General features: G+C 39.1%; 2 protein-coding genes and 1 non-coding gene across 3 annotated transcripts; 2 read left to right on the forward strand and 1 right to left on the reverse strand.

Moving 5' to 3' along the window:
* The first annotated feature begins 649 nt into the window (after positions 1-649).
* nt5dc2 (5'-nucleotidase domain containing 2) lies at positions 650-7,007 on the forward strand. The gene is made up of 14 exons (XM_062459546.1): positions 650-977; positions 1,677-1,861; positions 1,940-2,014; positions 2,779-2,834; positions 3,146-3,239; positions 3,767-3,895; positions 4,686-4,746; positions 4,919-5,021; positions 5,160-5,261; positions 5,526-5,607; positions 5,746-5,832; positions 5,920-6,060; positions 6,308-6,372; positions 6,472-7,007. The coding sequence occupies exons 1-14, from the start codon at positions 665-667 to the stop codon at positions 6,731-6,733; spliced, it is 1,755 nt and encodes a 584-aa protein (XP_062315530.1). The 5' UTR covers positions 650-664; the 3' UTR covers positions 6,734-7,007.
* A 239-nt stretch (positions 7,008-7,246) lies between these two features.
* On the forward strand, positions 7,247-14,578 carry tbc1d25 (TBC1 domain family, member 25). Its single transcript, XM_062459520.1, has 7 exons — positions 7,247-7,549; positions 8,226-8,335; positions 8,465-8,619; positions 8,708-8,832; positions 9,002-9,190; positions 9,680-9,955; positions 10,047-14,578. The coding sequence occupies exons 1-7, from the start codon at positions 7,505-7,507 to the stop codon at positions 11,760-11,762; spliced, it is 2,616 nt and encodes an 871-aa protein (XP_062315504.1). The 5' UTR covers positions 7,247-7,504; the 3' UTR covers positions 11,763-14,578.
* Positions 14,579-15,086: 508 nt separating this feature from the next.
* Positions 15,087-15,159, reverse strand: trnaf-gaa (transfer RNA phenylalanine (anticodon GAA)). The gene has a single exon. It is a non-coding gene; the product is annotated as a tRNA-Phe (tRNA).
* Between the last annotated feature and the right edge of the window lie 492 nt (positions 15,160-15,651).

Here is a 15,651-nt window from a genome sequence, read left to right on the forward strand (position 1 = left end):
GATCGAAAATCGGGTTTGAGTCTTTGAATATAGCCTATTGCCTATTTAGGCTCCTTGAATATTAACTTTTGAATATGGAGGGACTATCTACATTTTTAGCATAGCCTCAATTTACCTTTGTACCTTGCACGAATCTAAAAAGTGGGAACGAAAGTATTAAATATGTGAAAAGTGAGAGCAAAGAACAAATTAGGGCAAACTAGAGTGCTCGGTATACCGAGGACCGACGTTATAACGAACTGCCTAGGTAGGAATAGCCTCGGCCTAACAAAGAAAAAAAACATCTTTACGATTTTGACCATTTTACTTCCCTTTTTGCTATGTTTTTTTTGTACTACTCTAAGATTCACGACTTCCGTTCATTTAATTTGAAATGTTGCAATATGGCAAATATAAAATTGAGGGTTAGACACTAAGTAAACACAGATCCTCGTGAGATGAGAGCCTGTGAAAGATGTTAGCCAATCATGTTGAGCAATAGCAACTGATAGGCTGTTTAGCCAATAGTGGAATTCCAAGAAAACTCACTCCGCTTCGTCTTTCTGTTCTGTTTATTAGTTCACATACAGGCGACAGACTTGAACTCAGACCTGGGATACAGGAGCTTATTTTATGCTTTGACGTGGCAAAGTTACCTTGTTTTAGCCTAGTTTTATATTATGAAATGTCTTTCCGAAAAATACGCCAGTTAAACGGTGCGTTTGTGCAGAAAAGTATAGTAAAAGCACGTTTCAACCCCTTTAGAAGTTTTGCGGTTTCTTGTTTAAATGTGACATCAAACGGTTCAACTTTTAAACGTGGTGAAAACGGTACAATGGCAGGGTCGACACCCGTATCATCCGCATATCAGACTCACAGACCTGCTGAGGTTTCAAAGCTTGTTTCAGGACGGACTTACTGCTCCTCAGCAGCACCCAAGATTGACTCCAAAACTCACATGTGGTCAAGATACACTGAGATGAAAAGGCTTGTGCAGGGTAAGAAAATGCGTTTATGACAGCGATTACATTACGCAACGTTTATGTTTTCTATGCAATCGTATGATGTTATGACGCCGTATAAGACACCCAGGACACTCTGCAGGGTTTGACTATTTGGTGTACACCAGCTGTTAGCAAACTGGTGGTCACGGGTCATGACCTGTAGATGGGGTCGCAGGAGAAGTATCTCGACATCCAAAAACGTATAATAGAAAAACAGCTGGTCGATCTATCATATGACAGAATGCTGCAGAAAATATTCAAGGCAAAGAAGAATATAGTTCTTGAATCGCCCGTAGCCTACTCCCTAAAAATACAATGTAAAGCCAACGAGCGATGTAAAAAAAGAAAGTCATCATCGCATTTCAACCAGTAGGTTATGATAGCCTACAAGCGACCATCTCAGAGATAGTTGTCCACTCATGCAAGCACCTCCCTCATTAGTGCGGTGGTTAATGAGATACATTGTGGTAGGCTATTTAATTGTCGAAGACCCACATAAAAATATTACATCTTGAGATTATCACTGTTTTGCAATTGACTAATAGACATAGGATCGCAAAGTCGTCTTTAGAATTCAGAATGGAGTTGGCCAAAACAGTTTGGAAAAATTCTGGTCTACAGAACAGAAGCAGAATTCCTGCAAAAGAATGTTGAATTCGGGACAAAGACTGTGCCATATTTTTCGTTCGATAGATGTAATTCCCCCAGGTGTATGCAGCATTCTGAACCCCTCAACCATCTATGCCAACAATGAGGTGGACCTGGAACTAGTGGACATCTATGGCTTTGATTATGACTACACCCTCGCTCTCTATTCCAACTGCCTTGATGCCATGATCTTCAATACAGCTAAAGACTTTCTTGTCAAACAGTACAAGGTCTGTAAAATTTTCCAAATTGCCTTATTGTTTCTAATGGATAAGGATATATCTAATAGTTTTAATATTTTCTAACAGTATCCCGAAGGCATCAGAAAGTATGACTATATTCCCAACTTTGCTGCACGCGGTCTGCATTATGACATTCAGAAGGTAAGTAATTTATATATCATTTGAAAGGTTTAAAGAGAATGCCTCTAAATGATGAAAAAGATAGCATCATTCTATAGGTGTCTAAAAATCTATCAATGGCCAGCAATTTTGCTCATTTTAGGCATATTATTCTCTAAGAAAGGCATCAGCAAAATAAACAATCTTCATGGTATACACAGTACCTAAAGTATCAAGCTTAATACCTATAGTATACAGTGTATACTATAGGTTACATGTATTAGGGGTGGAACAATATATCGCAATATAAAATTTTACATTATGTATCGTAGAGTTATGGCAATACTTTTACAATATGACGTCCGTTTGATCCTATTGGTTGAGCTACCAGCACGCAACCTACTCTGCACCTGCGTCATGCGTGCATTCACTGCATTCACATAATTCGCTTGAACTGAGTATTGTACTAAATTGTATGTACAACAAAGAAATCTTTTGAAAATGTTTAATATTTTGGAAATAAATCTGTTAGTTGAATTTAAGTTTCCTTTAAAATGTTGTTCAAAATATCGTGATGCGTATTGTACCGTACACCCAGTATCGTGATACATATTGTATTGTGAGCTGAGTGTATCGTTACACCCCTAGTATGTATGTTACAAACATACATGTATGTTTGATGCAATGTTCTAATGTTTTTTGCAAACTAGTTTCTTTTACTTTTGAGTAAGGGTATAATATCAGAGAAAACAACAAGAATATTGTGTATCCCCTTATGTTGACATCCGTGAGTGTTTTCCATACAGGGCTTCTTGATGAAAGTTGATGCCTTTCATTATATCGAGCTTGGGACTGTGTACAGGTGAGAGGCTTGGCTATATTTTGTTGTTGCAGGCCATTCAGCTAACCCCTGGACTGTAATACCTACAATGAAGGGAAAAACTAATATTTATGCTTTTCATGAACTGTTTACCTTAATAGTTAATGAATGCTGATAACACAAACAAATGTTTATGTGATATTTTCAATGTTATTACCACCTGTCTTACTTTTTTTTCTTGTGGTTAGCTTGTTGCTTTGATCGACCATTATTAATTATATTTTTTTGTTTGCTGTCATTGAATGCATTATAAGTAGGCCTACATGTGGTGTAAGAGATGTTTTTTTCTCCAGAGGTTTAAAACCTGTTCCTGATGAGGAAGTGTTAAAACTCTATGGAGGAACTCACCATCTACCTCTTCACGAAGTCAGTGACTTTTATGGCAAGGTCAGTACTTTTGAATTCTATTCTGAAACCAGGTTAAATAAGTTTAGAACTAGCAAACTGGCCAGTATTGATAACTGGCAAGACAATGTACAGGCATATCAGTAATTAAGACTGTGACTGACTTAAATTTACATTTAGTCTTTTAGCAGACACTCTTATCCAGAGCAACTTACAGTAAGTACAGGGACATTCCCCGAGGGAAGTAGGGTGAAGTGCCTTGCCCAAGGACACAACGTCATTTGGCAGAGCCGGTGATCGAACCAGCAACCTTCTGATTACTAGCCCGATTCCCTAACCGCTCAGCCACCTGACTCCCCTGATTAGTTTAAACCCACTTCACATTGGCCGTTTGTCCGCTCTGTAAATGCAAAGAGGTAGTGGGTCAAAGTGACCGTAAATTAGATTTGTTATTTTGATTGATACACTTGAGGAACATAGAATACGTGTAATTAACTTTTCTAGAAACAAATATGCCTGACGTTACTAACATTTCAATGTCAATTCCTTACAACCTTTTCAACTTGCAGGGTCCTAAGATTAAACAGTTCATGGATGTTTTCTCTATCCCAGAGATGACTCTACTTGCTGTTGCCAATGACTACTTTATCTCCAATGACATTGAATATGACCCAGTTCATCTATACAAAGATGTGTCGGTGAGCAGCAGTGCAGTACATTTTTACACAATTCCGTTGGATCCAAACAAAGTAGTTCATTTGGGGAAAATGAGAAATACTTCTAGAAGATGCTAGAGTTAAATTTCTGAACTACTCATAAAATTGGAATAATGGCAATACCGTAACGTGAGGCTACTCCAAAGTTTTGTGGAGGTCTGCTTCAAAAATGCTATTTTTGTCGAGCTGTTGATTTCTTGTCATACTGTCTCTTTTAAATAATTGGATTCTAATGCTGTAGAGGGCCCACTAGAAACATTTAGGGAGAAAGAGAGACAAATTGTATGTCAGTAATTGCTTTCAGTCCCATCCAAATCCTGTAAATTGGCTCCTTTTTCAAGTAACAGTGAACAAGTGTCTTTTTTTGTCCCCAAGAGTAAAATTCTGTTTTCCAGTACTTGTTACTCACTTTGTTGGAAACTTTAGTGACTCTTTTGTGATTTTGGGCATGTACATTGCTCATTTATGTTCATACAACTGTAAAAACAGTCAGAGGGACTATTGCATGTGGCTGGCCTGGAACACGCTAGTTTAACTGTTGAGGCAATTATGTCAGGAATTATGGAAGTAGCAGAAATATGTTAGTGGCCTGCAATTATTTGATAACATCCCCAAACTAGTGACTAATAATAGTAGTCAATATTTGATTTATCCACAAGTGGAAACTGGAAAACTACAGAGATTTGCATGTTTTTTATATCCCATATTTGTTATTGTACGGATTTCTTGTTGATAAAAAGTCTCAATCAAATCTAAATGTATCTGACTACAGGATGCCATTGGGATGGTGCACATCCAAGGTTACATGTACAAGTGGGTAATGCAGGACCTGGGTAAGCTTATTCAGATTTGATGTAGACTCCTTACAGAAGGGCTTTAGAAACATTTATCTATTGCTTAAATGCTACAGAAAATAATCATGCTCCAAGCATGGAACAAAATGTTCCTTTAGATGTGGGAAGCTTACAAGTCAGAGACATTCCTCTCCTCATCTCCCTACCCCAGAGAAATACATCCTCAGAGGAGAGGAGACACTGGCAGTTTTACAATGCTTGGCCAACAGTGGCAAAAAGCTCTTCCTCATAACCAACAGCCCCTTTAACTTTGTGTGAGTAAAACTAGCTATCAGTCAAATTACTGAAAACACTGGTAATACCAGGTTTGAAAATGAACCATAAATTTGAAGTAGCAACCAGGTAACACTCACAAAATCTGATCAACCATTGTATTTTACTAACTGATTTAGTGACAAAGGGATGAAGTACATGATTGGGAACAACTGGAGGGACTTCTTTGATATTGTAATTGTTCAAGCTGACAAACCACATTTCTTCAATGACTGTGTCAAGTAAGTGTGACACTCATGCAGCCTATCATGATTTCAGATCTAAACACAACCCTTTTAACCCAGGGGAATTATTTATTATTATATTTGTTTTAATACTGTCTTGTTATTTCATGATATTTCACACTAGTTACAGTTATACACTGGGATAAAACATTTAGCAGAGTACATTTTTGTTGCTACATTTGCATTACCTGCTCCATCTTTTTTATGTAAGAAAAAAAAGACACAGTTTGTCCAATTAACATCTGTACTTGCTACTTCCAGACCTTTTAGACTATTAGATAGCCATGGGAACCTAAAGTGGGACAAGATCAAAAGCTTGGATAAGGGGAAGATCTACAAACAGGTAAAGAACACAAATGCAATATAATGTTGAAAATGATCTTTTTAAAATATATTTTATTTACAAGGGCCAAATATGTTATTTGTAAGCCAGTATATCTATCATCTTTGTAATGCTAATGAGGTTGTGTTTTTGTGGTAGGGAAACTTGTTTGAGTTTCTAAGGCTCACAGGATGGACAGGATCAAAAGTGCTCTACTTCGGAGACCATCTGTACAGTGACTTAGCAGTGAGTGATAACGCTTTCAGTTTGATTATTGAGGATACGGATGTGTCTGTGTGGTAAAGTGATACTCAATTCCTGTGTGTTCTGTAGGATCTAATGCTGCGTCATGGTTGGAGGACAGGGGCTATTGTGCCAGAGCTTGAGGTGGAGACGAAGGTGGCTAACACACAACAGTTTGCCCAGAGCCTCACTTGGCTTCAGGCACTTACTGGTCTACTGGAGCGCATGCAGGTACACCCACACAGTAAACTGGCAATGATGCCACAGTCATCCAGAAAGCTGACACGGAACAATCATAATTATCCAGGTTCTTTATTTTGCACATTGAGTAAATGGGAGGCCAGGCTCCAAGTGCAACTACCTTAACTGGCTGTGTTGCATTCCTGTATTGGGCAAAATATTGGGTACTAAGTGGCATGATTTACATTTGGTTGGATTTGATGGAATAAATGTCACCTTCATTGGCCTTCTTTGTTAGAAACATCGAGATCCAGAGGCAAAAGAAGTTCGGAAAGATTGGTTGAAGGAGAGGGAGGAGCTTCTGTGAGTTTGTCATCCTGAAACAAGTCAACATCTCATATTTTACACATTGCAGTTTGAACATGTTGTGTAACACATTCTGTTTGTTGGACATCTTTATAGAGCTGTGACAAAGAACTTGTTCAACCCCCAATTTGGCAGCATCTTTCGTACCTGTCACAACCCCACCTATTTTTCCCGCCGCCTCTGCCGCTACTCGGACCTCTACATGGCCTCCATCAGCTGCCTATTGAACTATGACCTGTCCTACACATTCTACCCTCGTCGTACCCCGCTGCAGCACGAGGCGCCCCTGTGGATGGACCAACTGTGCACAGGCTGCATGAAGACCCCCTTCCTTGAGGAGATGTCACAAATTCGTTGATATAGCGTTTCCCACATCTCATGCATCTGTTAGAGATTTACTGAAACATAGAGTATAAAGTTTAATGCTTTTGGTTGGAATGATTATACTGTAGTTCTCAAACTTGTTGTGACGGGATGGGTTGCATAGGGTACCTTGTGTAAATATGCGTAAACGATGGAGGAAATGTTTGACAGCATAGGCCCTTTGCATATTTACTATTATTTCTATTTCCGATTAGACATTCTTTTTTTTTACCATTTGGAATTAATGGAAATATTTTACTGCTGGATTTTAGGTAAAGCCAATTTTATCGCTAGTTCTCAAAATCCCAGAAAGCAATCTCATTTGTTCAATAATTGCCTAAACTGCAAACCAACACAACCTTTTGGGGACACTTAAAAGCTTGACTGGATAAAAAAAATAGCATCTGCTAAATATGTGAAAATAGCCTAACAAGGAAAAAGGAGAAAATTGATAGAAAAAGTTGTTTTTATTTTAGACAATTGTCACTGATTAGCCAAACAGAAACGATTAATATGAAATGGTCATAACGTGATAAATAACGTTTTCATTGTGTCGGGCAAACCAGAGCCACTCTCGGGTAAACAAACGTCAACAATGCTTTTATTTTGAAGGCTACAATCGCAAAATAGGTTTTGTGCTGTACACGGAACGGTGAGGGAAAAGCTACCGAGATGCCAATCGTTGTCGTTTCTTTTTAAAATGTAGTCTGTAGCTATCCAAGAAGAAACATTGTACACACATCGTATTTTTAGCGGGTCCCTCATCATGGCTGCCGAGGAGGAGAGGGGGGTTGTGCGTGTCAAAGTGAAGGTGAGAAACAGTTATGATGTATTAGCTTTGCATGAGCAGGCTAGCATTAGACATTGGTTTCTACTGTATGTCAGTGTAGTCAGCCAGGTTAGCTAGCCAGATAGCCGCATTTGCAATGTTAAGAGAATGACATCTCCCTGAGCCTCAGGCAGGGAGATGGGTATCGGCTTAGCTAGCTAGACCTTAAAAATATAGTTTTGATGTGCTTGCTTGTTAGCAGGCTTCTAGCTCCACACATAAGTCAGATACGGTATACTGGTCGCTAGCTAACACAACATAGCTTTATTGTAAACTTGCTAAATTATCTAGTTAAGGTACATTACAAATAGAATCATAATACAACGTTAGATGAGATAACATCGTGACAGCTCCCCTGGACTAGACTCATTTTCTTGTGACGTGGCTTGTGACAGTACACCTGTTTTTTTCCCCATCTTGCTAGTCAGTTAAAGTGACTGTCAGCCAAATGAGTCATACCAAGTAAATATCACAATGCACACACACATTTCAGCAAAGCTGCGATCTGGCATTCTTTAGTTTGACACATCCCCATAGACCTTACTGAGCCCAGGTGTACAATTTGTTTGCTTGAATTCTTTGACCGGAAAACAATTTTATAGCCCAGGCGAATGCTGTCCAGATTGGATGAGCAGTTTTCCCATTTGTCTCCCCTTAGAAATGTGACGGAGTGCTACCAGTGGAGTTTCGTTCATTTGCAGTTGATCCTCAAATAACGTCGTTGGAGGTGCTACAACATATACTCATAAGAGCCTTTGAGTTAAATGGGTAAGGGATATATGATTGCATTGACTTAGATTATTAGAATTCAATTTACCAGTTGCTGTTATGAGTTGTTTTTTCTAAATCTGAATTGGTGTCAAAAACCTTGTGTGTGCTTTCTTGCTTTTTAATTAGCAAGAGAAACTTTGGAATAAGCTACCTGTCTCGTGACCGTGGAGGTGTGGAAGTGTATCTCTCCCTTCTGTCTGATTGGGATTTGGATGCTGCGTTTGTCAGTGCTGCAAAGCCTTATTTACAGCTCAAGATGGATATAAAGCCCTCTGAAGACAGTAAGATGTCTTGCAAACACTACTCTTGCTTATTGTAAAGCTCTATTAGATCTCCAAACTGTCAATCTTAATGTATTTTTGTCCATAGGTCCCCTAATGGAAGACTGGGACATCATAAGCCCCAAAGATGTGATTGGTTCTGATCAGCTTCCTGGGGAGAAGAAGTCCTTAGCAGCCGCTGCTCTCCCCTTCACTCAGTCCCTGCTGTCCCAGGTTACTGTTGACCCTCTTCATCCTGTCAGCCTTATTTTTCCCCAACCACTCACTACAGCCATGAGTAACATCTTTCTGCTAATGGAATTGCTCCACTCGAATCCCCATTTTGCTTAAATGCCGATGGGTTACCCCAATGTTCATTCTTTTTCTGCCCCTCTGTTTTCAGATGGGTCGTACTTTGTCCAGAGTCCAGCAGGCCTTGAGCTGGTCTTACTGTGAGGATATGAAACCTTTCAAGCCCCCTCTTAGTGATGCAGAGTTCCACAGTTATCTTAATGGCCAGGGTCAGCTGTACCGCCCAGAAGAACTGCGGTTACGTATCTATCATGGTGGGGTGGAACCTTCTCTACGCAAGGTACCATTATCAACTACATCTAGTTGACTTGACCTACAACAACATTTTAGCAACTGTGGTTTATTATCTAATTATGCATGTGCTTACTTCCGGGGCCACACTGATTGGCAGCCTGTTCAGGAGCTCCCACACTTTTGTTTGTTGTTGTTAGTTATCTTGCTGTTCATTTGCCTTTCTTTATTTTGTGATTGGAATATGCATCTGGCCGGGATGAGAAACTTGTGTCTGGGTTGATCGTTGGATCTCTTTTTATTTAATCTGGAACAAACCTTAAGGCTACCCCCCAGGGGGAGTAGCCTATTCCCCATTCAATAACATTGAATGATTCATTGTCCATAATAAGAAATGTATGTAGATTAGAAGACATGCTTACTTTCTATTACGATTAATTGTTAGCTATCTCCGTCGCTTATTTAAGCAAGGTGTTAAAATTAGCTACGGTCATATTTACTTGGTCTCATCTGTCATCTTCTGTTGTTCCCTGAACAGGTTGTGTGGCGGTACCTACTTAATGTGTACCCAGATGGATTGACTGGTCAAGAAAGAATGGACTATATGAAGAGAAAGACCAGAGAGTATGACCAGTTGAAGAGAGAGTGGACATCCAGGGCCAGTCAAGAAGATCTAGAATTCATTAGAGGTAATGTGCTGAAGGATGTGCTGAGAACAGACCGTGCCCATCCTTACTACGCAGGCTCAGAGGACAGTCCCCACCTCACCGCCCTCACAGACCTGCTTACCACCTTCGCCATCACTCATCCACAGGTGTGGGTTTTTAACAATAAACATGTATTTAGTAATGAGTGTTCTTTTTAGGGTTTGTAGCAAGGGTTAATGTTTTTATTTTGTTTTGTAGGTGTCTTACTGCCAGGGTATGAGTGACATTGCGTCTCCAATTCTTGCTGTCATGGATAATGAGGCTCATGCGTTCATCTGCTTCTGTGGCATTATGAAACGCTTAGAGGGCAACTTTCGACCCGATGGCCAACTCATGTCTGTCAAGTTCCAGCATCTCAAGCTCCTTCTTCAGTATTCAGACCCTGAGTTCTATTCTTACCTGGTCTCTCGAGGAGCTGATGATCTGTTCTTCTGTTACCGCTGGCTGCTTCTGGAACTAAAACGTGAATTTGCGTTTGACGATGCCCTAAGAATGTTGGAGGTCGCCTGGAGTTCCCTGCCCCCTGATCCTCCTGAAACCGAGGTGGAACTTCTAGGCCCACCCTTGGAGACGGATGGTATGACTTCAAGCAATGTTCAGGACCAAGCTTTCAAAAGGGACCATGGGGAAGATTTAAAGCAAAAAGAGAGGCAGCGTAGACAACACATGTTGAGACCCTCAAGAGAAGAGGCAGATGGATTAAGGAAGATAAACATAGAGAAAGACGAGAAACTAGACAGAGGAGCTATAAGGGAAGGTGAGGGGGACTACAATATACCTTACGTTGGGAAAGAGAACAAAGTAGCACCTGCTGCTCCCTTTGAGAAACAGGCCAGTTTTGGAGAGTTTAAATACTACAGTGCCCGGAATGAGGACAGCTTTGATTTGGAAGATCGTGACCTCACAGAAGGCCCCATTGAATCACAGCCTGTGTCCATTCTCCCAGTCCGGCAGTCCACAGAGGACAGTGAAGAAGATCCAGGGGAGCGAGCACCACTCATTAGAGATGATGACCAATCCTCTTCTCCAGAAACAGAGGGAAGGGGGGGCTCTCCCAGCCAACAGACTATATCCCCGGCCTCACTGTTTCCTTCTGGCCTGTCCAACTGGAAAACCAGTTCCTCTCCCTCGCCTATGTCCTCCCCTTCACCAACTAGTTGGCAAGGGGCCTCAGCAGACTCCCCATCACCGATGTATGCTTCATCTCCACTTTCGAATGAAAGGGCAGATTCACCAGACCATACGTCACAGGTATTAGCTTCATTTGGCCCTGTGTTCAATGGGACTGGAGCCAGCTCGCCTACGACTCCCACAGGGAAGTCCTCTGTTCCTTCTCCCTCACTCTCCTGCCCTCAAAATAGATCTTTGCTCTCATCACCTGTTTTATCATTTGGACGAGCCCCTTCGTTGTCAAGCAACAAGGCCTCCAGCACAGGCACCAGTACCCCTAACTCTACGAAACCAGAAAACACCATCAAACCCTGTTCTCTGCCTCCACCTCAAGAGTTTGGTAAAGGGAATCCCTTCATGTTATTTCTGTGCCTCTCTATCTTGCTGGAGCACAGAGATCACATTGTTAAGAATAGTTTTGATTATAATGAGCTGGCTATGCACTTTGACCGTCTTGTTCGCCGCCACAACCTTGGGAGGGTATTGCAGCGTGCCAAGGCCTTGTTTGCAGACTACCTGCAGAGTGAGGTATGGGACTCTGAGGAAGGTGATGAAGTCAGCTCAGACTCCCCAACTACAGCCACAGCTGCTCTTCACTCCCCCCCAGCTAGGTCTTTGTTTACCCCTTTAGCATCCCCACAGCCCTCTTCCCCAAACTCCACCTACAACCTTGCTGCAACCATACCATCACCATCTGCCACTATACCTTCTCCAAAGGCTACAGTGCCTCTATTTTCCTCTTGACTTGATTGTTTTCATGTCCATGTACCCAACATACTCAATGACTATTTTGGCCTGTTTAAGATGTTTTTGCATCGGTTGTTGCTTATCAAATTGTTGATGGCCACCCAGATTTGACTGAACATTACTATTACGAAGTTGTCCCAGACATCTTCTCAATGTCGCACCTCTAGCACTCTTGTAGATAAAAGTGATGGGTGATTTGTGATAATCAAAAGTTTTCAATACTTGGCCTTTATATTACTGAACAATGACTGATTTGTTTTATATTGTCACTTATAATTTGTATTTATCAAAGATTAAAAGATGGCACCTCATGAGGTATAACGCTAAAACATCTACATCATTGGGTTTGAAATATGTACATAACGAGAGTCAATACTATCCAGATGATTGCATTCAACATAAATGACATGAATCCATTTGAAATACTTATTGTTTAGTACTGCACAGCTACCTTTTCACATACGTTTTTAGAAGCCTACACTATGTTTCTCCTGGAATTTAGAATTGAGAGAAACTGAGAAATATCAAATATTTGGTGTTGTTTCCTTCTAATTGATAGCCAAAGTTTGGCAGAGAAAATGCCTTTTCACACTATTGTGCCTGAATTGCACTTTGTTGGCCCAAATTATTTTTCCTCACGGTCCTCTCCAGCACAGTACCTGTGTCAGAGACATAATTACGCCAGCACATTACAGTTCAGCCATCTTAGTATGTTCAAAAAGCCTTTTATGTGATTATGCTTATGCTTCCCATGTTTCTTTTTTCTTCTTCTTTGTAATCAATATTTTGCTCATTTCACAAGCCACGTTTCACCAAAGAATATTGGTTGTGAGATGGCATTGTTAAAAACTGAACCACTATGCCTATGAGTGTGGAATGTTATGCATTGCAATGATAAACTTGACATGGTATATTTAGGGTTAGATATTAACCCAGTAAACTTTACAACTGTAAGGGCAGGTGTGGATACTGGCTAGGGGTTTAAAAAGTACTTTTACAATCAGTAGTCATTAACTGCAGTCTTGGAGTAAACATGGCACAAATGCAATTGAACTACAATTGTATTTTAATGTAATTGTGTCAGGATACTTGGACTATTCTGCCATTTTCTAGGGATCTGTTAGCTTCAGAGGCTGAAGTTATTTCCAAAGAAATAATGAGAATGAAAGTGGCATGGTTTTAAACTATATTAATGTAACATTTTCCTTTTATATGGGAAATGTATGAGTATTAAAAGTTGAATTGCCATTTAGGAGACCAAGTCGCTGTCATGTCAGGCTTCAGATCAACAATGAACAGGACTGCATTTCAGGTTTATATTTACATTTTTGTTTTGCTTTTCAGGGGGCTATTGGTCTATCAATATAAAGGCTGATAATATGCACTATAAGTAAGCAGTAAAATAGTTGCAACTAACTTAGCCAACAGACATAGTGGATTAAAAGGAAGCAAGTGAGTGTTCAGATTCACATTTACTTTCCATAGTTAGCCACTACTTCTGTTGTCTCAATTTTATTTCACTGCAGATCTAATGTAATCACTTCCAGAATTGCAGAGTGTATTATTTTGTCCTACTTTACTGAAATGTGGCAAGAGTGAGACATCAACTGGTTTTTCAGCCTTCTTACCTCACTTTTAGTAGTCAGAAAGGGTTCCTTTTAGGACATTGTTACAATTAGGTCAGTTTGAACTGAAAATGTATACACAAACCCATAAGAACCCCCTTTTTGAAGTATAATCTTTACTTAACACTACAAAAAGGTTTTTATTTAATGCATTAAAACATCAAATCAAAGTCAAATGTAGGTTTCTACCCTAGATGCAATATAAAAAAAAAGCAATTTTATAATGTTAAAGATACATTTTCAATTTCCTAACGAGGTTCATTGAAAGTTTGAAAGTTTACTTTAAACTAAATAAATATTAACTTACTAGGTATAAATGTAACCAATGTATATAGCTAATACTGTTGTTGTTTTTTGGTGGGAATTATTACTTGACATCGGATAAGATGTTCACGCCTTTCACACAGTGTCTCATGGTAGCCCTTAATAATACAGGCCAAATTTGTCAAATTAATATTTGTTTCTCAGTGTAGAATTGGGAGGTTTGGGGGTTTAGGTTGGTTTATTTGTAAGTAAAAATTTGATTAGTACTTCAGTGAAAGCAAAACAGGCTTCAAAGTGACCTCATAGGATGTATGATAATATACACACAAGTGTACAACCTTATTTTAAAAGGAATTACATTTTAGTAATTTATTTTCCGACCCTGTTTTGACAAAGTTAACCATATTTTTTTATATATCTTCGCTAATTTATTGAGCAGAAAATAGAGAAACATTGCATAGTCAAGTAGGAATGTAATGAGTTTACAATAGATGTAAACAGTAAATACTTAAGTAATTCTGTATTTTATTTCCAATGAATTGGCTAAGATTATGAAAATTTACAAAACTTTGTCAATATGGTGGTTTTGTAGATCGGAATCAGCTTAATTCAAAATAAGTTGAATAGCTTGATGGATACTTTTGCAAGGTCTGAAATAAAACCAAATTCAATTCTCTCTCATATACATGAATATATATATATATAGTGATATAGAACTACCTAATCTTCAGTTCACGTGATAGTTAAGAGCAACAAACTGAGATAATTGTGTGTTATACCACTTTAACTCACCCCAAGAAAAGATCAAAGAAAGTAAATGTTTTTGTAGGTTGTGTATGATATGTTGAAAGAATCGGAGCAGATCAACACTAAACAACAATGCTTTTGGGTTAATGATCATGCTTGTAAAACCTCATTTTTTTTTTTACAAAAGGGTAGTTAGGCTGGAAAAGGACCGATTCTGGCATCTTGACACCACTGAGAGGAAGACAAAATGTTATGGAGTTTTACCTAAACTAAATGATATATCCTAACCCATTTCTGGATTTGACAACTCCAGAAATCAGCCCCCAAGTCAAACCCCCTGTACATTCTTTATATTGAGTATAAGTAAACTAAGTAAAACTTGAATTTCGCTCTTGTCCTTGAACTTTACTCTAGTGCATCTTTTCTGTTTCAGTTCCAAGGATTAAAATGACCACCATGTCCTTGTGAGACTGATTGATATTGTATAATACTGTATTCATTGAAAGTGTTTGACATTTCAATTGTTTGTTTTTGTATTATAGTGATGTTATATGCCTATTTCAATATTTATCATGAAACTGATTAAAGATTGATCAAGTACATGTTTGTAGTATGTATTTGTACAATAAATCCAAACTGTTTTTGGATAGTGCAACATTTGTCAGTGGCCGTGACAGAAGCAAAATGCCGAAACCCGGGATCGAACCAGGGACCTTTAGATCTTCAGTCTAACGCTCTCCCAACTGAGCTATTTCGGCGGTACTGTATTGGATACTAATACTTTTTTTAAACAATCCACCTGAAGATCTGTATTATTAATAATACAGGTAGTTAAAGGTCTCTCTCGTCTCACGCATACGCATTTCAATAATATCTCACGCAGCACCTTATATTTCTCACCCAGTTCAACCATTTCTCACGCTGAGAAGTAACTTGTCCCGCTATATACAATTAATGGACGAGGCGCAAATTTCTTTCTTTCAGAGTTGTAGCTGTCTCGAGTTAGGCCTGTTGGACTGGAATTCAAACATTTGGTGGGTTTTATGTTTTACTTCCTACTTAATTAGAAAATGTTAAGAAATTTGAACATCCCATAAAAAATATCTAACTAATAAACCACATTTTTGAAAATCGCTAAACGGGTTTGTCCAGAATTTCTGATATTCAGCAATAATACAATCATAGCGTCCTGCAAGCACTGAGCAAACACATTTATTTTATGTTGTTTTTCACCTGAAACTTTAAATTAG

Source organism: Osmerus eperlanus, chromosome 4 (assembly GCF_963692335.1).
Source record: "Osmerus eperlanus chromosome 4, fOsmEpe2.1, whole genome shotgun sequence".
In the NCBI taxonomy this organism is placed as follows: Eukaryota; Metazoa; Chordata; class Actinopteri; order Osmeriformes; family Osmeridae; genus Osmerus; species Osmerus eperlanus.